Source organism: Gossypium hirsutum, chromosome D01, assembly GCF_007990345.1.
Source record: "Gossypium hirsutum isolate 1008001.06 chromosome D01, Gossypium_hirsutum_v2.1, whole genome shotgun sequence".
Lineage (NCBI taxonomy): Eukaryota > Viridiplantae > Streptophyta > Magnoliopsida > Malvales > Malvaceae > Gossypium > Gossypium hirsutum.
This window is the reverse complement of record NC_053437.1, coordinates 28,195,040-28,218,916: the sequence shown is the minus strand read 5'-3', so window position 1 is coordinate 28,218,916 and position 23,877 is coordinate 28,195,040. Positions and strand designations below refer to the sequence as shown.

The 23,877-nt window shown below is 35.6% G+C and overlaps 1 protein-coding gene across 1 annotated transcript; it reads left to right on the top strand.

The window, feature by feature from the left end:
* Positions 1-23,877, top strand: LOC107921627 (insulin-degrading enzyme-like 1, peroxisomal). Its single transcript, XM_041086363.1, has 19 exons — positions 1-24; positions 428-479; positions 2,278-2,400; positions 7,582-7,694; positions 7,851-8,013; positions 9,239-9,331; positions 9,501-9,586; positions 10,467-10,553; positions 16,690-16,793; positions 17,237-17,339; positions 17,468-17,563; positions 17,651-17,840; positions 18,023-18,084; positions 18,965-19,069; positions 21,179-21,380; positions 21,499-21,707; positions 22,794-22,918; positions 22,999-23,050; positions 23,128-23,877. The coding sequence occupies exons 1-19, from the start codon at positions 1-3 to the stop codon at positions 23,245-23,247; spliced, it is 2,109 nt and encodes a 702-aa protein (XP_040942297.1). The 3' UTR covers positions 23,248-23,877.

Here is a 23,877-nt window from a genome sequence, read left to right as displayed (position 1 = left end):
ATGCATTTTGTTATCAATTTAACGGTGAGTGACCAAAATAAGAATGCAATGTAGTCATTTGAGCAATTCGTATTTGAGCAATTTTTTGTGACTCTGAATGCAATCTAGTCATCTCAAGTGGTTCGTTCATGCTATTAAAATTGGTTAAGAATTGATAATTGTTGGAAAAATTAGCACAGTTTTGAAACTTCCCAATCTTTATGTTTCTTGAAAATAAATGAGAATTATTGGGGTTCTTGCTTTTAGTTGAGTAGAAGAAAATTTATGGATTATGGGCATTGATGGTGATAAAATTGATTCAAAACTTATATTTGGTATTAGTTTGCACTTACTACTAAATCTGTCCCATTTGAGTTCATGTTAATATTCTTCAATGGTGAACTTTTAGATGTATTCTTAACTGGTTTTAATTTTTCCTTCTATGCAGCTTCAGAAACATCTAAGCTTGGAAAGTCATCCATTTCATAACTTCAGCACAGGTTAAAAACCTTTCCTAGTTGATCTTCCTTCTTCCCTTTACCTCTTCTCTCTTCCCTCTTCTGTTAAGTTGAATTCATTGCCTAAGCAGGTTATAGGGCATACTTTCTGCTTTATAGTCAATCAATCAACCTAGTGATATTGGATATATATGAAAGTTTTCGAGAAACTATTCAATGAAACTATTGTATCTTTATTAAGTAAAGAACTGGCTTTAAATAGAAAAAGACTCACAACATAACTGGGAAAATAGTTCCCTAGTGAACCACTAAAAAATAAAAGAAGTCTTCCTAAAAAATCCCAACTGATTATTTTGAGATTATCTACCAAATATCTTAAAAATTATCCCAAAATATATGGCAGTTCAGCACATATTTCAATACCCTCCCTCAAGTTGGTGCATATATATCAATCATGCTCAACTTGCTTATAAGGAAATCAAAATTTGTCTTAAAGAGCCCTTTAGTGAGTATGTCAGCAATTTGTTGTTTTGAAGGAACAAATGGCATGCATACTTGGCCTTCTTCAATCTGTGCCTATCAATCCCAACATGTTTAGTTTTTTCATGCTGGACTAAGTTGTGAGCAATGCTAATGGCAACTTTGCTATCATAGTACAACTTCATTGGTGAAGTTATTGGTTTCCTTTTTAACCATTTGAAAAATTTACTGTCTGATGTATGGAGAATGGACCAGTTACTGTCTGATTCAAAAGTTTAGATTAATGGCTAACTTCATGGACTACGATCATTCGAGGTAATTCTTGCCATTCAACTTGTGAGATGTCAGCTGAAAAGAGAGGTGAGATGCTTCTATCCCTTGAGTCATTGCACTTTCAGTAGTTGTTCCTACAGCAGAGCTTTCTACCTCAGTTTGGTTGGTGGATCTCTCATCTCAAGTGAAGTTGTTTTAACCATGCTGTTACTGGAGATTTAACCTAGATCTGATACCATGAAAGTTTTCGAGAAACTATTCAATGAAACTATTGTATCTTTATTACGTAAAGAACTAACTTTAAATAGAAAAAGACTCACAACATAACTAGGAAAATAATTCCTTATTCTAGTGAACTACTAAAAGATAGAGAAGTCTTCCTAAAAAATCCCAACTGATTATTCTGAGATTATCTACCCAAATATCTTAAAAATTATCCGAAATTATTTTAGCACATATTTCGAAAAAATATTTCTTTTTGGATCATTTCAAATTTTGAGGGAGGGGGATGGATTGCCGAGTTTTGAACCCTGGCCATAGGTACCAATAACAACAACCTTGCCACTACAACTGTAGCTTTGTTGGCTAGTGATATTGGATAGTAATTACCAAAAACTGAATGAAGCTGATGATGTTTAATTTAGCATTTCTACAATTTTTTTTGTAATTTTGCCAAGACTTCTGTCTGAATGTCTTTGATTCTAAGATACTTATTCCCCTTTTAGACAGATACTAATATCTTCTTACTCTTATCTGGACTTGGAGTGCTCAATTTAATTTCTATATTTCCATTCCGAATATTCTCGTTTTCAGTACTCCTTCAATAAGCAAGGATTGGTTCTTGAACTGGATCTTAATTTGGAGATACATGTGCATCTGTTTCTTTCTCACATAATTTATTGGTTTTCTCTATTTTCTTCTTTTATTCTACTGGGTGTGTCTGAATTATATTTTCCTGAAATCTATCACCATTTGCTGCTCCTCCTTTTGGCATCTTCTTTTGTGTGTTTTGAACTTGTAAAGAAAGAATTGGCATTGCTTTATAACTCTATATTAATATGCTTATCAGTAACTTGTTCATGTATAGGGAATTGGGATACTTTATATGTTAGACCAAAAGCAAAGGGAGTAGACACAAGGCAAGAACTCCTTAAATTCTATGAAGACAAATATTCAGCCAACCTCATGCATCTGGTTGTTTATTCAAAAGGTTGGTAACTAATTTGTTGGAACAATGGCAGCAGCAAACATCAAACAAAGTTACAAAACTGTATTTGTAAGACTGAAGCAAGAAGAATCGAAGCAAAGAAAAAGTAAAGCAATGAACAAAATTGAATACTCAGCAAAGTTGTAACTGAACATTACAAATTTTTCATTTTTTAAAATTTTTAAATAAAAGGAGTTACAATTTGTTCATTTGACAGTTACCTACTAATCTAACTGCCTCCACTAATTTACAACCAATGTAAGCTTAAGTCAAATACAAAATGAGCTGACATATCAGCTTTTACATCAGCTATCTAATCACAAACTTAATCTTACTAACTATTAAAGCTAGTTACAATTAAACTGAACTAAATTACATCAAAACAAAACAGCAATATCAGTTGCTTCATTTGGTCTGAAAACCATTCGTGCGCACCAAGCAAAATGAGCTGAGCTCGATAGCTGCTGGTCTCGACAGTAGCATGCTTCTGGCTTCTTGTTGCATTGCAGTCCTGCTTTCAACACTCCTCCTTGGACTGTATACAACACATTCCAATTGCACTTCTCAAAGATTCAAATCGAGCAGCCCCCAAGGACTTGGTCATTATGTCAGCCAATTGTGCCCCTGAGCTGCAATGCACAAGGCTGACTTCCTTTGCTTGTTCAGCCTCTCTAACAAAATGTAGTTTGATTTTAAAATGCTTAGTCTTACCATGGAACACAGGGTTCTTGGCTATTGCAACTGGAGACTGATTATCCACCCAAATTTCAGTTGCTTCATCTTGAGTTTCATTAAGGTCATGAAGCAGCTTCCTTAGCCAAATGGCCTGATTAACTGCTCCTACTGCAGCAATGTATTCTGCTTCAGCTGTGGACTGAGCAACAGTTTGCTGCTTTTTTGAACTCCAGCAAAACATCCCCGATCCAAGTGTGAAGAAGTATCCTGAGGTACTCTTCATGTCATCGAGGGATCCTGCCCAGTCACTGTCAGAGTAGCCTTCTAGTTTCAGTTGGTTCCCACTTTCAAACATTACACCAAAACTAGCAGTGCCCTTGATGTATCTAAGGACCCTCTTTGCTGCCTTCAAATATGCCTCATTGCAACAATGCATAAATATCGATAACAGGCTGACACCAAACATGATGTCTGGCCTGGTTGCTGTTAGATACAACAGGCAACCAACTAGGCTTCGATAGTGCCTCTCATCAACCCTCTGCTGATCACCACTGCTAGTCAGCTTTTCTCCTTGGGCCACAGGTGTGCTGACTGCTTTACAGTTATGCATGCAGAATTTGTCTAGGATCTTCAAAGTAAATGAGTGTTGGCTGATGAAGATACCTCGATCAGACTGGTGAACTTCCATGCCAAGGAAGTAAGTCATGATCCCCAAATCTGTCATTTCAAACACTTGCTGCATTTGGACCTTGAACTCATCAATGAGCCCAACTTTGCTCCCTGTCACAAGCAAATCATCCACATACAAGGAGACAATCAGCAAGGTTTCATGTTTTGACCTTTTAACATACAGAGTAGGCTCACTAAGGCTCTTCACAAATCCAAGTTTGGTCAGGTAAGCATCAACTCTGTCATACCAGGCCCTTGGTGCCTGTTTCAGGCCATAGAGGGCCTTTCTCAACTTATACACTTTGTCTTCATGTCCAACAACTTCAAAACCTTCAGGTTGCTCGATGAAGATCTCCTCCTTGAGAAAACCATTCAGGAATGCTGATTTGACATCCAATTGGTGAACTCTCCACTGCTTCTGAGCTGCTAAAGCAAACAGCAGTTTAATTGTATCCAGTCTTGCCACTAGAGCAAAAGTCTCCAAGTAGTCCACACCATACTGCTGACTGTAGCCCTTCACCACAAGCCTGGCCTTGTGCTTGCTCAGTGAGCCATCAGCATTGTACTTGGCCCGGTACACCCATTTTACTCCTATGACCTTCTTGTGTTCTGGTCTGCTCGCCAACACCCAAGTCTGATTTTTATTGATCATTTCTAACTCAGCTTCCATAGCTTTCATCCAGCTTCTGTCCTTGGCAGCCTCTTCAAAGTCTGAGGGCTCAATCACAGCAACATTGCACCTCTGATAGACATCAGCCAAAGTTCTGGTGCCCCTCACTGGTGTATCATCGACAGCATTATTACTTGGTCCTTCTTCTGCAGGTTTAGCAACCAAGTCTAACTGGTCCAATTCAGACAAGTCAGCCTTAACACCATTCCAATTCCACACCTTTTCCTCATCAAACTTTACATCCCTGCTGACTAAAACCTTCTTTGCTGTAGGATCATACACTCTATAGCCCTTCTTGTTGCTGCTGTAGCCAACAAAGATTCCTGGAGCAGCCCTGCTCTCGAGCTTGGTCCTCTTTTCCACTGGAATAAAAGCATAACACATACAGCCAAACACTTTCAAGTGTGTTACCACAGGTTTGACTCTATGCCAAGCCTCAAAAGGAGTCTTATCCTTGACTGCTCTAGTTGGCAGTCTGTTGAGCAGATACACTGAGGTGTTGACTGCCTCAGCCCAAAACTGACTTGGAAGCTTGCCTTGAAACAAGAGGCACCTGGCCATGTTCAGTACAGTCCTATTCTTTCTCTCACAGACTCCATTCTGTTGAGGAGTATAGACTGTTGTGAGCTGATGGTGAATCCCAGCACTGTCACAAAGCTTCTGAAATCTCTCAGACACATATTCAGAGCCGTTATCAGTCCTCAAGGCTCTAATTTTGCAGCCTGACTGATTTTCAGCATAAGCCTTGAATTTGCAGAAGGCTTCAAACACTTCTGACTTTTGCTTCAAGAAGTAGACCCAGCAAAACCTTGTTAAATCATCTATAAACAGGGCAAAGTACCTGTTCTCACTGATTGAAGGTGTTCTCATAGGGCCACAAACATCAGAGTGCACCAATTCGAGCTTGTTTTGAGCTCTCCAAGCACTGTCAGCAGGAAAAGGCATTCTAGCCTGCTTACCAAGCTGACAAACCCCACAAACATTCCCACTAACTTCAATTTTTAAAATGTCATCAACCATATTCAGCCTATGTAACAGATCGATGGATCTAAAATTTGCATGGCCTAGTCTCCAATGCCACAAGTCAGTGCTTTCAACAAGGCTGGTGTATGCCTTTCTTTCTATTTGGCTAACATCCAGCATGAAGCACCTATCAGTCATAGAGACTGTGACTAACTCCAGACCATTCATGTCTTGAACAATACAGCAACCATCCTTAAAAACCAATGTATAGCCCTTTTCAACTAATTGGCCTACACTAAGCAAATTCTGGTCTAAGTCAGGTACAAAAAACACATCTGAGATCAGCTTGTTACCTAAACCAGTGCTAATCAACACACTGCCCTTGCCTTTAGCCTCAATCAGCCTGCCATCTCCAATTCTAATCCTCGAGTGGAAGCTTCTGTCTAGGCCCTTGAACAGCTTCTCATCTGCTGCCATATGGTGTGAGCAGCCACTGTCTAGTAACCAATCATTGCTGGCCTTGGTTGTGCCAACAAAACAAGTTGCTGTGAACACTTGCTCCTCCTGAGCTTGAATGTCCTCAGCAGGTCTAGCTTGTTGCAGAGCAGCCTCCCTTGGTTTGCCCTTGCACACCTTCTCCACATGGCCAAACTGCTTGCATTTTCTACACTGAATATCTGGCCTAAACCAGCAATACTTTTCTGAATGTGTTGTCTTCTTGCAATGAACACATGGTGGGAACACCCTTTTTGCTTCATCTCTTCCTGACTTGACCCTTCTATTGTGCCAAGGCTTCTTGCCTTTTGCACTCACACTCGAGCCTTCACTGGCTTTAGCCTGGAAAGCAGCTTCAGGATTCTCCTCCTGCCTATTTGCCCTCCTTTGCTCAAGTGCATACAGAGAGTTTATCAGCTCAGATAATGAAATGGCTGATAAGTCCCTCGAGTCCTCAAGTGAAGAGATTTTTGACTCAAATTTCTCAGGGAGAGTTGTAATGACCTTTTCAACAACTCTGCTCTCTGTGAAGTCCACTCCCAGGAGCCTAATGCTGTTGACAATGGCCATTATCCTGTCTGAGTACTGCTTGATGGTCTCAGACTCCTTCATCCTCAAATTTTCAAAGTCTCTCCTGAGGTTGATCACCTGCTGTTGCCTTGTCTTGTCAGTCCCCATGAACTCCTCCTTCAGCTTGTCCCAAGCCTGCTTAGGTGTGTCACATGCCATGATGCGTGTGAATATCACATCAGACACTCCATTCTGCAGACAGGCCATAGCCTTGTGCTTCTTGGCTCGTTCCTCAGCATGTTGCCTCATCTGTGCAATAGTGGGATTGGCTCTCAATAGAGGTGGTTCAGCATCATTCTCGATCACACTCCAGAGATCATGTGCCTGGAGGTAAGTCTTCATTTTGACTATCCAAATGTGATATTTTTCTCCAGTGAACACAGATGGAGGAGGTGGAGTGAAACTCATCCTGCTAGACTGAATCCAAATGCTTCGATCTTACCAAATTTTGAACTTGCTGTTGGTTTTGATTCGAACACAACAGATTGCATACAAAGGCCCCTCAAAGACTCGGGCTCATGATACCATTTGTTGGAACAATGGCAGCAGCAAACATCAAACAAAGTTACAAAACTGTATTTGTAAGACTGAAGCAAGAAGAATCGAAGCAAAGAAAAAGCAAAGCAATGAACAAAATTGAATACTCAGCAAAGTTGTAACTGAACATTACAAATTTTTCATTTTTTAAAATTTTTAAATAAAAGGAGTTACAATTTGTTCATTTGACAGTTACCTACTAATCTAACTGCCTCCACTAATTTACAACCAATGTAAGCTTAAGTCAAATACAAAATGAGCTGACATATCAGCTTTTACATCAGCTATCTAATCACAAACTTAATCTTACTAACTATTAAAGCTAGTTACAATTAAACTGAACTAAATTACATCAAAACAAAACAGCAATATCAGTTGCTTCATTTGGTCTGAAAACCATTCGTGCGCACCAAGCAAAATGAGCTGAGCTCGATAGCTGCTGGTCTCAACAGTAGCATGCTTCTGGCTCCATGTTGCATTGCAGTCCAGCTTTCAACATAATTTTCCAGTAATTTAAGGGCTCTGGCATTGGTAAGAAGAAAACAAGCTATTGCTATATTTTTTTGAATCAACAAAATTATCATCTCTTTGTTCTGTAATTTCAGAAAGCCTTGATAAAATTCAATGTCTGGTGGAGGACAAGTTCCAGGAAATTCAAAACTCTGATAGAAGCCATTTCCAGTTTCCTGGTCAGCCTTGCACATCAGAACACCTTCAGGTATATGGTGCTGTTATGTTGCCTATGCATCGTTATCTTATGTTTGTCACAGTTTTGAGCAAAGAAAGCAGTACTCTTCTGCAAGGTTCAATGTTCTAAGAGGTACTTTTTTTTTTCTGGTTTCTTTTCTGTTCGTTTTTTCTCTTCAATTCGCAGATTCTTGTCAGAGCTGTTCCAGTAAAACAAGGCCACAAATTAAGGATTGTATGGCCAATTACTCCCAGCATTCTTCATTACAAAGACGGGCCATGCAAGTATCTTGGTCATCTCATTGGCCATAAAGGAGAAGGATCTTTATTTTATGTCTTGAAAAGATTAGGTAGGTTGCACATGTCATTATAAGCTTTAGATAATCCAATTTGGAATATCTCAAAATTCGTGCCTCCCTAACATTTAGGATGCGTCCTCTAAAAATCCAGGTTAAATGCAGACATGTTTTGCTTTTGGTTCAAATATACAAAAGATACCAGTCCATGCATATGCATTATATGGGTAAAGTAGATAAGATTAGAACAATATGAAATATGAAAGAATTTGAGGCGTCTTAAAATGTGAAAGAGAGAAGTTGGTCTGACGGAGTACATGCATGTAAATGGGTTATGGACTCTGACCCTACTTCATAGGAAAAGTAAATCACAAATGGTCTTACTAGTACAATTTCCTTTTTCATATTATGATTGGGTTTTCATCAATTCACTGGTGTCACTGCATTCATTACACTGAACTCAATCATGGGCTTTGTTATTAGTCTAGACTGGCCTTTTGATCTTATATCTATACAACAAATTTTATCGGAGTATTTGTTTATCTTTTGTTTTTTCCTAAAAGTAATGTGCTTCCTTACTTGAATATTTAGTTTATTCCATATGCTTCACTTCTCTTTTGTGGTTCCTTTGATCTCTTTTTTATTGTAAGAGCTATTTCTCTTCTTTCATTGCATTTAATGCAATTGACAGCACTTTTTAACTTTTCATGGAAGTGGAAATACAAGTTGAAGTTTTGCATAGTATGTTGCTGCATTTTGAAACCAGTTGTTATTCATACTGCATAAATCTTTTGGAGATCTCGTCAAACTATAGTTTTGGTTGGTATTAAGTATTTTCCTAATCTGTTCTGTGTCAAATTGGGATTTGTTTAACTCGAATTCTTCAATAAGTTTCTTAAAATTTAAGTATCCTTTAGGTATGCAGTTATTGTGCGAAGACCATGATATGTGTACATTGCACTAGGATATGTTATTGTTGGCCATTGCTTGGTATTTGGTTATTGCAGCTTAGGAGAGCGGAATCACTAAATGACTTAGCAGCATTAGCTCAAGTTTGAATGTGCAGACATGCACAAATAGGCATCATGCAGAACCCCCCCCCCCGCCCCCCCTTTTTTTTTTCCATTTTCCCCTCTATTTTGTCCTTTTATGAGGAATGCATACATAACGTCTATTTGCATATACATATTTATTTATATATGTCTAAGGACATCATATATCTTAATTATGTGTTTATATTTAGTGAATTTTGTACATGCATATGTATGGAACTTTGTAGGATGGGCTACTGGATTGTCTGCTGGTGAAGGTGTTTGCACTTCAGAGTTTTCTTTCTTCAAAGTAGTAATTGGTCTTACTGATGCTGGCCAGGGTTAGTTTTTATTTTTTAACATCCTCTCTTATATCATATGGTGTTTGATATGCTTTTAATCATTGGAGTCTTCTTTAATGGTAAAGATTACAAAGGCTTGTAAAGTTTGTGTGGGAAAAAATGATGTCTTTTACTTGACTAATATTGTTTTCCGTTGAGTAAATTTCAGATCGCATGCAAGATGTAATAGGGTTACTATTTAGATATATTCAGCTGTTGCAGGAATCTGGTGTTTGTAAATGGATATTTGATGAGGTATGCATATATTATACTTAACATATAATTCTTTTAGGAGTTATTTTACCATTCATTGCAACTGTTTATCATCACTTGAATATGTCTTTGTTGCTTGCATATGTGATCATATGTCTGTTTTAACTTACCCACGGACTGCTTTTTGATTGATAGCATACTGCAGTTCGTTAGATCTTGTGAAAACAAATGTCTGGATTTGTAACTTTGGGCTTGTGTATAACCTCTTTAGGGGAAATATTGCTCTCTTAGAGTTAACTCTTTTGGCAGGGGGAAAAAAAAAGAAGATTAGGATTTATTTTGTCCTTAATTTTTTTGGCTTATGGGAATTATTTTAAAATATGGGTAAGGATAAGGGTTGATGATGGAAAGGAATGTGACTAAGGCTACAAAGAAGAAAGTTATTTACAGTTCAGAGGCAGAGGTTTTATGCTGTGAACAGTATCCCGAGAAGTTTGTAGTGAGAGAGAGTGGGTTTTTTTTTTATTATATAAAATAATATACAGGATCAGATTTTTTTTTTATTTTGGGGGGCGGGGGGAAGAGAACTTCTATTGCAGATTCTTTATCAGCCAAAAATCAGTTGATTACCCTATGATTAATGGTTAATATTTGTGTAATAGAATTGAAAATTTTCTTGTTTATCATTTTGAAACTCTCCGTGGGGCTCTTTTTCCCCTTTGTTTGAAGCATAAGAACAAGTGTAAGACGACTTGATCAGCTTTCATATCTATAGGCGCATCGGTCAAGGTGGTGTCTGTATTCATGTTGAGATTTTGCTCAATGTGTCAATTTATTTTATGTGCATCAATGGTTTGATTTTAGTGGTGGCCTGTATGTCTTTATATTAATGATTCTAAGATATTTTAGTTTGTGAATGAAGCTATCAGCTATTTGCGAGACAGGATTTCACTATAAGGACAGAATCTCTCCTATGTACTATGTTCTAAATATTTCATCAAACATGCAGGTAATTCAATTACATCCCTTTCACCACTTTTTCTCCCCCCATTTATTGCTTTGTTTAAGGGCTTTTCCGTTAGCGTTTTGATGTCATTTTCACTTATAGTTATGTATTCTTTTGTATCATGCCATAGTTTTATGAAAAGACCTATCAAAATTAGAATATTTCCACTTGGGAGACTAGCTGACTAAAGCTACCTTGGTTTTGCTACTTTAATTAAAATAAACGGAAAGAAAGGATTATTTTGTATATTTGATGACATGAAATAAAACACGTTTTACATGTTTTGTTATATATTTGATGTGTAATAGAGGTAACAGAGGCAACTCAATGTCTTGAATAGTAATAGTTACTTTAATTGTTTGAATGGCTTTTACCACTTGATGTTAATGAAACTTGGAATAACCATCATCTAATAATATCACAGCTTTCTATTTTATGTACCACTTACAAAATTGAATTGAAGAGTCTATTGCAACTTGAAGTGGTCACATGTTAAATCCAAATCTATTCACGAGGACTATGTTTAATCCACAACATACACATTTGAGGTACATGTGAGAATAGATGTTTAGCGTGGAAGTAGAGGAATTAGGAAGAACACAATGGAAACAAACACCACAAGATACTGAGATTTTATTAAAAGTTTCATAGGACTGAAGCGATTGCAGTATTTAAATTTTGGTCTATGAATTAAACCATTTTTATCCTTCAAAAGAAGAATATGGCTGTGGGAAAGAATGAAATGGAAGAGACAAGACAGATAGGCTGATAAAAATGTACCCCAAAAAACTTGAAAATTCAGCTTATGGAAATTCAAAATGATGTTTAGTCATCTTTTTCTGGTAAAAACAGTTTAATAAATTGGCTCAAAAAATCTCAACTGACTATTCCAAGATTATCTACCCAAATAATTTACAAATTATCCCAAAATATATGGGAGTTCAGCACATATTTCGATACAATCCAAAGGAAAAATTTTAATCCATCATTCCATCTTCTCTCTTCATGTCATTCCTACCAAGCAAAACCAAATAACTGTTCTTGAATGTCCTAATTTGTATGGAGTTTTGAAGGGTTTTTCTATGAAAAAGAGCCGTCTAGCTAAGAGATTTCTTAAATGTGTGTTTCACCATGGTTAATATCCCTCTGGCCCTGAAGGTGCATAATATGTATAGTTAGGTTTTACCATGCTCTAGGAGAGATATATGCTTAACTCTTCTAGCTAAAAGGAGTTGGCTATTTTTCCATGGAAGAGAGTGTTTTTATTGTTGTATCTTTTTGCAAAATATACTGGATATTCAAGGTTATTATATGTTTATGCTGATTTGGAACAACTTTTCCTTATGATAGAGGATGTTAGTCTTCCCTTAGAAGAAGTGTAATGCAATTAGTGATTAACCTAGAAGCAATTATGGGAATATAAAGGTAGCCAATTAACATTATTTGATGGGCGCTCCTGAGGTTCTGTATGTGTGAATACCATTTGTTCCATTTTGTGCATCTGTGAAACCTGGTACTGAATGATTGTTTTAAAAGCAATATCTTTTTAGAGCTTTCTTTAAGGAAAATTGCCGGTCATTTAACTAGCATGTATTTAGTGTTGAAATATGTATATATTTTAAATTTATTTAGGTCGATAAATCTTATTTAGGTAGATAAGTTTTGTTCATATTCTAAGAATATTTTATTTTATCTTTTAGTAGTTTATTAGAATAAGGGATAAAATTTTTTATTAAAAGTTCTCTTGAAAACTTTCATGGCATCTGAGCTAGGTTAAATCTCTAGTAACATCATGGTTAAAACAGTCTTCGGTAGAGATAAGAGATTCAACAATAAAATAGAGGAAGAAAGTTCTACCGTTGAAACAACTACCGAGAGTACAATGACTCAAGGGACAGAGGCGTCTCACTTTTCTTTTTAGCTGACATCTCACAAGTTGAATGACAAGAATTATCTGGAATGGTTGCGGTCTATAAAATTAGCAATTGATGGGCGCGGCAAACTAGGTCATTTAATTGGAGAAGTCAAGTAACCATAGGCGGGTGATCCAAAGATGAGCAAGTGAAGGTCAGAAAATTCTATGATAATTGCGTGGTTTTTAATTCCATGGAAGCATCCGTAGGTAGACTTTTCTTTTTCTCCCGACTACTAAAGACGTTTGGGACCCTGTGAAAGACACTTATTCAGATTTGGAAAATGCTTCACAGATCTTTAAGTTAAAAATAAAACTTTGGAAAGCTAGGCAAGGAGAAAAGGAAGTTACTTTTTATTATAATGAGATAATGTCTCTTTGGCAAGAACTGGATCAGTGTTATAATGATGAATGGGAGTGTCCCAGAGATGGTGTAAAAGCTATGAAAAAAGAAGAGAATGAATGAGCTTATTTGTTTCTGGCTGGTTTAAATAAAGAATTTGGTGAAGTGAGATCTCAGATCTTAGGGAAAAAACCGCTTCCAAAATTTTGTGAGATTTTTTCTGAGGCTAGAAGAGAGGAGACAAGGAGAAAAGTAATGTCAAGGCCAGGGTTTGGAGCTAGTGATCACATGACTAGTAGCCATTTTCTTTTTTCAACTTTCACACATTGTGCAGGAAACAAAAAGATGAAAGTAGCAGATGGGTCGTTCTCGGCAATAGCTGGAAAAGGCACTGTTAAAATTTCATCTTCCTTGGTTTTACATGATGTTTTACATGTGCCAAATCTAGCTTGTAATCTCATATCGGTCAATAAATTATCCCAGTCCTCGAATTGTCATGTTATATTTGATTCCTCTATGTGTAAATTTCAAGACATGATCTCTGGGAGGATGATTGGCAATGCTAAAAAATTTGGTGGAATTTACTTTCTTGACGGCGACTATCTAAGTCAACCAACAACTACTTTATGTTTAAATTCTGTTTCTGATTTTGATAAGGTTATGATTTGGCATTATAGGCTTGGACATCCTAATTTTTACTATTTAAGATATTTGTTACCTAATCTATTTAAAAATAAAAGTCATTCATATCACTGTGAATTTTGTGAATTGGCTAAAATCATCGGTCATTCTTTCCACCTCAAAAATATAAAGCCTCCAAATTTTTTTCGTTAATTCATAGTGATGTTTGGGGACCTTCAAGAGTCAAATTTTTTAGGAAAACGTTGGTTTGTGACATTTATTGATGATCACACTCGTATTTGTTGGGTGTTTTTATTAAAAGATAAGTCTGAAGTTAAAAATGCGTTTCAGTCTTTTTATGCTATGGTGATAAAACAATTTGGTGTGAAAATAGAAGTATTTCGGAGTGACAATAGTGGAGAATTTTTTAGTGACCAATTAGGTGTTTTCTTAAGCAAACATGGAATAGTCCATCAAAGTTCTTTTACAAATACACCACAACTAAATGGGATTGCAGAAAGAAAAAACTGACATCTTATACAAATACACTACAACTAAATGGGATTACAGAAAGAAAAAATTGACATCTTTTGGAAGTAACTAGAGTCTTGATGTTCACTAGTCAGGTACCACGTTATCTTTGGGGTGAAACCTTGTTAACAGCTACATATCTTGTTAATAAAATGCCCAGTAAAACTCTAAACTATAGAATTCCTTTTCGTCTCTTTAAAGATTAACTTTCCTAACTCTAAATTGATCACAGATTTATCCCTCCGAGTTTTTGGGTGTGGTGTTTTTGTTCATCTTCAATACCAAGGTAAACTAGATCCTAGAGCAAAAAAAATGTCTTTTTTAGCTATGCTTCTAATAAAAAGGATTACAAATGTTATAATCCAATTGATAGGATGATTATTGTTACCATGGATGTTACATTTGTTGAAACACAATCTTATTTTGATTCTAATCTTTAAGGAGGGAATTATAGTAAGGAAGATTCTATAATTGATCAAGAAAAGACTAGGAATATACAACATAGGGATTCTAATAATGGGGAAGGTGAATTTATGATTAACACAGAAATTAATGATGTTAATGTTGTTAATAAAAAGGAGTATGATGGTGTAGAGTCTGATCATGAGAACAAAGAACAAACAAAGGAGTTCATTTTTTACTTAAGAAGAAATTGAAATCAAGAAAGTGGAATCCACCAGATTCATCACCAAGAATCGAATCCGCAAGATCTTGTCAAAAGTCCACGTAAAGCTCATAATCCAACTAGTAAATTTTCTGATTTAGATATTTCAATTGTTAAAAGAAAAGGTGTTAGAAATATTGTCAAATATCCCATGTCTAACTATGTATCCTATAAAACCTTGTCTTCGGCATTCTCAGCCTTTTTTTTTGTCTTGATATTGTGAAAATACCTAAAAATGTGAAAGATGTTTTATAGGTTCCTGAGTGGAAGGAGGCTATTTTAGAGGAGATGTGTGCTCTCAAAAAAACAGGTACATGGTAAACAATGGAATTACCTGTAGGAAAATAGTGGGTTATAAATGGGTGTTCACAACCAAATTCAAACCAGATGGATCTTTAGATAGATTCAAAGCCCGGTTGGTGGCTAAAGGGTACACTCAAACATACGGGATAGATTATCTGGAAACATTTACTCTAGTAGCCAAATTAAATTCCGTTAGAGTCCTTTTATCAATTGCTGTTAATCTTGATTGGTCTTTACAGCAACTAGATGTGAAGAATGCTTCTTAATTGGGAAACTTGAAGAAGAAGTTTACATGGATCCTTTTCCAGGTTTTGAAGAAAAATTTGGAACTCGAGGATATAAACTCAAGAAATCTTTGTATGGTCTAAAGCAGTCTCCTCAAGCTTAGTTTGAATGGCTCACTCAAGTTGTTAAAAAATAAGGTTACTCTCAAGGACAAGCTGATCACACAATGTTCTATCGACATTCACAAAAAGGTAGAATAGCAGTTATTATAGTTTATGTCGATGACATCATTCTTACAGGAGATGATGTGAATGAAATAAGGCGCCTCAACGAGCATCTAGCATTGGAGTTTGAGATCAAAGACTTGGGTCCTTTGAAATACTTTATTGGAATGGAAGTTGCTCGATCAAAGAAGGGTCTTGTGGTCTCTTAGAAAAAATATGTGATTGATCTTTTAAAAGAGGCTGGGATGAGTGGTTGCTGCCCAGCTGACACACCAGTTGATCCAAATGTGAAATTCGAAAATAAAAAAGGTTGATTAGTTGATAAAGGGTATACCAAAGATTAGTTGGTAAGTTAATTTACTTATCACATACAAGGCCAGACATAACTTTTGCAGTGAGTTTAGTGAGTTAATTTATGCATTCCCCAATGGAGGAACATGAAGAAGTAGTGTTTCGAATTTTAAGATATTTGAAAAGTTTACTTGGAAATGGCATATTCTTCAAGAAATCCGAACAAAGAGAAATTGAAGCTTATACAGATGCAGATTGGGCATGCTCAATAATAGATAGAAGATCTACATCAGGATATTAAACATTTGTTTGGGGAAACCTTGTGACTTGGCGAAGCAAAAAATAAAGTGTTATAGCAAGAAGTGGTTAAAAAAAATTATGGAAGAGCTGAGGAAACTAATAACTTCACCAATGAAGTTGTACTGTGATAGCAAAGTTGCCATTAGTATTGCTTTCAACCCAGTCCAGCATGACAAAACTAAACATATTGAGATTGATAGACACTTTATCAAGGAGAAGATTGAAGAAGGCCAAGTGTGCATGCCGTTTGTTCCTTCAAAACAACAAATTGTTGACATACTCACCAAAGGGCTCTCTAAGACAAATTTTGATTTTCTTGTAAGCAAGTTGGGCATGATTGATATATATGCACCAACTTGAGGTAAGGTGTTGAAATATGTATATATTTTAAATTTATTTAGGTAGATAAGTTTTATTAATATTCTAGGAATATTTTATTTTATTTTTAGTAGTTTATTAGAATAAGGGAATTATTTTCCCAATTAGGATTAGGACTCTTTTCTCTATTTAAGTTCAGTTCTTTAGTTAATAAAAAATAGAATAGTTTTATTAAAAGCTTTCTTGAAAACTTTCATTTAGCTTTGACCTTTAGGACTTACTTTAGATTGTCATTCTATGTCTCAATTTCCCTCATCTAAGTTGTTCACTCTGTTAGTGCATTTCCTTCGATACTGATGATCTCATGTTGATGCTTTGATTCTGATATTTTGAAAAGTGATTTTCAGAGATATCCTGAAAAAGATTGGTTGGTTGGATCATCATTGCCTTCGGATTTCAATCCAACCACCATACAGAAGATACTAAATGAGCTTTCTCCGGAGAGTGTTAGGTACATGTTTGAGTAAGGTTAAATTGTAAGATTTCAAGTATTCAATTGTCCCATTAGAGACAGAAGTATTTACCTTCATTTTAATGAAAGTATATGTCTAATTGATTTGTTCGGCCCTCCATTTGAAATTCTTATAAATTTTCAAAAAACAATCTAGCTCTATCATTAGCTTGTGGCTTTTGCTTAACATTGGCATTCAAAATTTCTGTTCTATGTTTTTTTGAATTATATTATACATGTTACTAAATAAACGGGTTGCCAAGTTACCAAATGCACATGCCTTAAGTCATTGGAGCTCTCCCTAAACAGAATTGCTATTAATCTTATTTATCTCATTACAAACAGTTTGCGGGAGCTATCTGGGAACGTTTTAGCACTAAAGAGAAGTTGTGGTTGTGCTCTGATACATTTTATTTCTGATAAACCTTTTTTTTTTTTGACAGAAGCTTTTGGGAGTCAAAGAAATTTGAAGGACTGACTGACAAGGTTGAGCCATGGTATGGTACTGCATATTCCATTGAGAAAGTTAGCCCCTCAACAATTCAGGTCTGTGGTCAGATCTTGCTGATGATATGTTTATAACATTTGTATAATATTTCATTGTCTATGGATGAACTAGTCTTTTGATTCTACTGGAAAAGAAAGGTGCTTTATCTATCTTTCTTTGACTGCAGGCATGGATGTCCTCAGCTCCTAATGAAAACCTGCATCTACCAGCACCTAATGTCTTTATACCAACAGACTTATCTATTAAGAATGCACAAGAGAAGGTTTGATGAGTCTTTCATTTGATTCTATTATAATAACCTTCTTTTTACAGATATTCTATCTTCTCATATGATTATCCTCTGGAACAGATCAAGCTTCCAGTTTCGTTAAGAAAGTCATCCTATTCAAAATTATGGTACAAGCCTGATACAGTGTTCTTTACTCCAAAGGCATATGTTAAGATAAACTTTGACTGCCCCCATGCTATCAACTCTTCCGAAACTGAGGTTCTTACAGATCTTTTTACACGGTTATTGATGGATTACTTGAATGAATATGGTATGATAAATGCTGATGATTTTTCTTTAGTGTTTTACTGTGATCTTTCTCCACAGTGGTTTAAATGTTCAAAGGCATAGTTTGTGATATGCAAAGCCTTTAATAATGACAGTAGATTGTTGTTATCATTTGACTAGGATTATCTTCTTTACTAATTCTGAGTTTTGTCTTCCATGCTTCAGCTTATTATGCTCGAGTTGCTGGTCTTCGTTATCATGTAAGGTGCACAGATAGTGGTTTTCAGGTATTCTTTTTATTTTTATTTTCGTGGCATTAATGTGATTCCATATGATAACCTTTTTCCTTTGAACTAAATAGGAATTATCTATGGATAAGGTAATGAATTTTTATGACACATACATACCTATATTAAAAGCAATATTTCTTGAAATGGATAATATTATTTGTGAAGAATATTATTAGAGACAGAAATTAGATGTCTATCACAGAAATTTGGAGGTGGGGTTGCAAATTTCATGGTTAAAAGCTCAATGTTGCTTGAGTTTGGCAAATTTTCTAAGGAGGGTTACTGGGGTCATTTTTACCTATGCCTGACCTGATTCCTATCTTGTCTGCATTGAATTGGTTGGTTGTGTTTGTTTAAAATTTAGTTTTGAACAAAATGATAATGATTACCTTCTAGTTTCAAACAATTATATTATTTTCTTCTTTTGGCAAAAAGCAAAAGATTTTCTGAATGCTAGAAGGTAACTGAGATCAATGGAGTACCAAATCAAGAAAACCCCAAATGCTGCTCTACTTTATTATCTCTTTGTTTGGTGAAGACCCTTCTTTGCTATTGCTCTTGGGAAGTTTACTGAAATGCATAACATGTATAATCTTTGGAGAATGTAAACAATTAACTTACACTGCCACACCTAAAATCCCACCTTACTCTTGTACCAATCTGTAGTTTGCCTTCTGTTCAAGTTAGATTGGAGCTAGAATTTACATGATATGGATGCTCAAAATACGTATTTAATTTGAAATGATCCTGGGGAAAAATTTTCTTTTGTGGTAAATATTTCTCTTTTTCTCTGTATGTATGTGTGCAACTTCCCAGTGGTGTATAGTATTCATCATTTCTTTAAGTCAATTAAATGGTATCATTTAATCACTTTCAGGTGACATTGGTTGGTTATAATCACAAATTGAGGATCTTGCTAGAGACCATAGTCGACAAAATTGCAAAATTTGAAGTGAAACCTGACAGGTTTTCAGTAATCAAGGTAATGACCAACAGGCAATATTAATTTTTATTTTCACTTGCCTTTTATTGTCAACATGCTGTTGTCTTTCTGTGCTCTTGTCCTTCATGTATGTCTTAGTCATTTGTTCCTTACTGATTTAAATAAGAATAAAAAGTGTTATCGAAAATGAAGAGAAGAATATATATGAAAATAAGAAAAGAAAATATACTAATGAAAATTACTTGTATTTCATTTCTAGGGATAGTTTGCTTATATACAAGTTTACATAATCTAAATAAGAAATAAAATAAAATCTAATCCTAGAATTAAGCCTAAGAGTCTGTAACAAAAAGCAATGATTGTGACTTGTTAGCCTTAAGGTTAAGGGTAATTATTTGGTACACTGGTGGTAGAAATTTTTAATTCCACATGCGGGGTTGAGATTTTTCCACATGTCCTATTTATTTATTTTAAAATTTTTTAAATACAATTTAAAGATACATGGTAAAATCTCAACCCTGCTTGTAGAGTTAAAAAATTTCACACCACCGGTGTACCAAATAATTATCCTCAGGTTAATTACATCTGATATTCAGATATTGCAACTTTTTGTTTCTCCTCCTTAAAATTGTCACTAACATCAAATTTAATTTAGGTCCATGTGAATGTATTTCTTGTTCCTCTCTTGAGTAATTCGTTATACATTTGTTTGATTTTCGTTAATGTTGGTCCATTGTCATGTCGAGCTTATGAGAGTATAAAGCACACAATGAATAAATGCTGTGTTTATTGAGGAAAGCATGCGAGTTAACCAAATACTCATTAAAGATTGAGCAAAAGATAAGTCCCAAAATTCAAAATGAAAGAATTCAAATTAAAAGGTAACTAATCTTTAAGACCAGGAACTAAATTAAATTTCAAATGAAAGAAATTCAAAATGCAAGAAGTTTAAAATAATTTAAATTATAAGTTCACCATTAGAGCTCACAATCATACTAACATTTATATCTAGTGTAAATGTCCTGTGGCCATTCTGCAGTTTTTTCATCCATTCTGTCATCTTTTCACATTGTCGAGTCTAAATTTGATAGTCCAAAGAAGAATGTTTCTCCACAGTTTGGCTAAGTATTCCATATAGATAGCCATGTTTGAAGATGATTAAAAATTCAAGGCATCATTGATACACCAAAACCTAAAATCACCTCTAGAGCTTCAAAGTAAATTTCTGTTTTTTACAGCGTAGATGTTTCTTGGAATAATTTCTAACAAAAAAAAAAAAAAAGCATGAAAGATGCCAAATTTTTGCATCATATGATGGTGCTTCAATTTCAAAAGCAATAGCTGACTGGAAATGTCTCCAGTTAACCCCTTATATGACATAGGCTTGATATATTCAAGAGCTGTTGGATTCATATGTCATCAGTTAAAAGGCAATAGCCAAGTAGTGTTGAGTAGCAGGGCAAGGGGCTATCTAACCTTCACAAGTCGCTCTCAATAAATTTATTTGTGTTAGGGTAGAAGGTCTTTTTTTCCCTGACAAATAGAAAAGAACAGTTTAACTATAGATATTTATGTAAATTTCACAGCAACTAGTTGTGTAAAGGTAGCCACAACTTAGGCAATTGCCTGTCATCAAATGCAGTGCTTCTGTAAAATTGCCTTTGAAGGGAAGGTAACAGTGTCCTAAGGTCCTTTTTTTAGCTTTTACGTTGCTTTAGTACCTACGACCTCTGCTTTACAATAGAACATGCTTTAACTGTCAGCTTGTTTGAGTTCCAAAATCAAGAGCAGATGAAGATATGATCCATGTCATGGCACATTGGTCACCTTAATCATTTTCCTTCATATTTGTTAAAAAATGACAAGAAAAGAATACAGATTTTCGTTATCTTTAATGAAAATTCCGTTTGGCACCTGTCTTCTCTCTGTCGAAATAAAATGTGTAAGAGTAGGCTTGTGACATGCAGTTAATGGTCAACTTGCTAACAGATGCTGTTCAATAGGATGCTAAATGTTTTTGTTAAACTTTTTTATTTGAGTTGAATCAATGGTCATTATTGGGGCATGTCGCTTATAAACACTTGTTTTCCTGTTAATACATTTCTAATAGCCTTTGTTCTGCCTTTGCACTCTGTTTGTTTTTTGCAGGAAATGGCAATTAAAGACTATCAAAATTGGAAGTTCCAGCAGCCCTATGAACAGGCTAAGGACTATTTCTCACTAATACTAGAGGATCAATCATGGCCTTGGATGGAACAACTTGAAGTTTTGCCTTGTCTTAATGCGGAAGACCTTGCAAAATTTGCTCCAATCATGCTCTCACGGGCCTTTTTAGAGTGTTACATAGCAGGTTTGTCATATCTTTCTTCCCTCTCTACCTCAATTGCTTTTTGGTTGCATCTAGTCACACGTGCTTGGTTCTAAACATTGCCATCCTTTTGTTTTATTTTAATTTTTTTCTCCTCTAGGAAACATTGTACATGAGGAAGCAGTATCAATGATTCATCACGTTGAAGATGTGTTCTTTAAGGGTTCAAACCCTATATGCCAACCGCTGTTTCCATCCCAGATTCTAAGAAATAGAGTAGTTAAACTTGGAAAAGGCATGAATTACTGCTACAGTAAGGAAGGCCTCAATCCAAGTGATGAGAATTCTGCCTTAGTCCACTATATCCAGGTAATTGTGTTTGTCCAGAGAACGTAAATTTTTTTGTGAACCGCTGTTTCCATCCTAGATTCTAAGAAATAGAGTAGTTAAACTTGGAAAAGGCATGAATTACTGCTACAGTAAGGAAGGCCTTAATACAAGTGATGAGAATTCTGCCTTAGTCCACAATATCCAGGTACTTGTGTTTGTCCGGAGAACATAAAATTTTTTTTGACCCTATTTTGATTTGCATTTTCATTCAGGACCACTTTATCACCCTTAAAGACAATAACGTCCGTTAAATTTTGAATCAATGCATAGCTCAAAAGTATCCAATTTATGCCATTTTCATTTAAGAAAATTTTTGCTGCTTGTTAAAGAATGTGTAATATTTGTATAGTAGATTTATAGGGATTAGATTTAATTAGATTTTGTTTTGTTTTCTTTCCTTTTAGAATAAGCCCTAGCATGTATATGTATGTACTATTTAATAGAATATAAACATAGAGTTCAAAAAAAAGTCATTTTCTTCTTCCTCCTTTAGTTCTATTATTTTGTTTCACTGCCAATTAATGGAGCTTTAGTTCAGACAACTGTTACCTAGTACTGAAAGCATGTCTATGACGTTTGGCATTTTCATGTTTATGAAGATAAATTTTATTGACCACTAGTTAGAATGTTGTATAACTCATTTATTCATCTCAACCTGTTACGTCTTAAAAACTTTTACAGAGACCCAAGTGCTAGATTCAAAAGTCGGAAATCTTGCATGTGTCTTTGTTGGCTCCTACAAGTATATGTTTGTTTTCTATGGAAACAACATTGATATTTTACAAAGTTTTGCATGATTATGTCGAGGATGATATGCATTAAGGCTATTATTGTGGGAAATATTTTTGGCAACTACTGCTGATTCTGGAGTAAAATGGCCCATGAAACCCATCTCAGGGACAACCTGAAGGTCTTTCCATTAATTAGACACTAACGTGTTTATTTTTTTGCTTTATCTCTTTGTTAGTGTGTGTGTGTGTCTTTTTGCTTGTGGTTGATATTATGATGCATCTTGAGTATCTAGGCTTTATTTAGTTCTGACATGAATCACATGTGAATGGTCAGGTTCATCGGGATGATTTTAAACTGAATGTGAAGCTTCAGCTTGTTGCTTTTATTGCAGAGCAAGCTGCCTTCCATCAGCTTAGATCCGTTGAGCAGCTGGGATACATTACTCTCCTCAGGCTGAGGTATGAAAGAAAAAATTTTCTCCTTATTTTATTCTAGGATTGTCCGCCAAATGTTAAGGTCTTTAATTGTCTCTCATCAGGAATGATTCCGGTATCCATGGGTTGCAGTTCATTATCCAGTCTACAGTAAAGGTGAATAGCAGGTTCTTTCGTTTGTATATACCTCCTGCCTTATACCTTTAACTTAAGAACACAATCTCACTTAACAGGATCCTGGACTGATGAAGTTGGTTCAGCATGCAGCAAACTCGACAACATGCAGGCCAAGAAGACCAAGTCATGCAGGAGCTGCTGATGCAAGCTTATTTTGTTTATTTTGTAATTCCTAGTCAATGAAATGTAATCTTAGTTCAGTTCTAACTAAGTTAGGTTGTTGACTAATGTAATTAGCTTATGTATGAGCTGTAAACACAACTTTGTATAAGTTTACAAGCCAAAATTTCAAGTTTCCATGTCATTAGTGGAGGTAGGTGATGTTTAGGTAATTATTTGCTGTTTTTGACAAGCTTAGTGCTTGGTTTATGTATTGGCATTGTGCCATTATGCAATTTATGAATGAAGTTCAGTTTGTTCATCAATTTTTCTCTTCATTTTTCTTAGCTTTTCTTTCTTTGTCTTGCTCGAATTCTCTTGTTTGCTCAGCAAGTCTTGAGACTTGCTTGACAAGTTTGCACTGAATCTGTTAGTTTCAATTACAGCACCAACAATTGGTATCTAGAGCCTATTTCTTAAGGGATCTGTTACACAAATCCATGGCTTCATCAAGCTTTTCACCAGCTGCACCTCAAGTCTTCAATGGAGAAGGCTATCACATATGGGTGGTCAAAATGAAAACCTACCTGCAGGCTTTCGATCTGTGGGAGGTGGTCAACTCTGATGTTGAACCAGAGCCACTTAGAGCTAATCCAACAGTGGCTCAGATCAGGCAGCATGCTGATGAAAGGACCAAGAGGCACAAG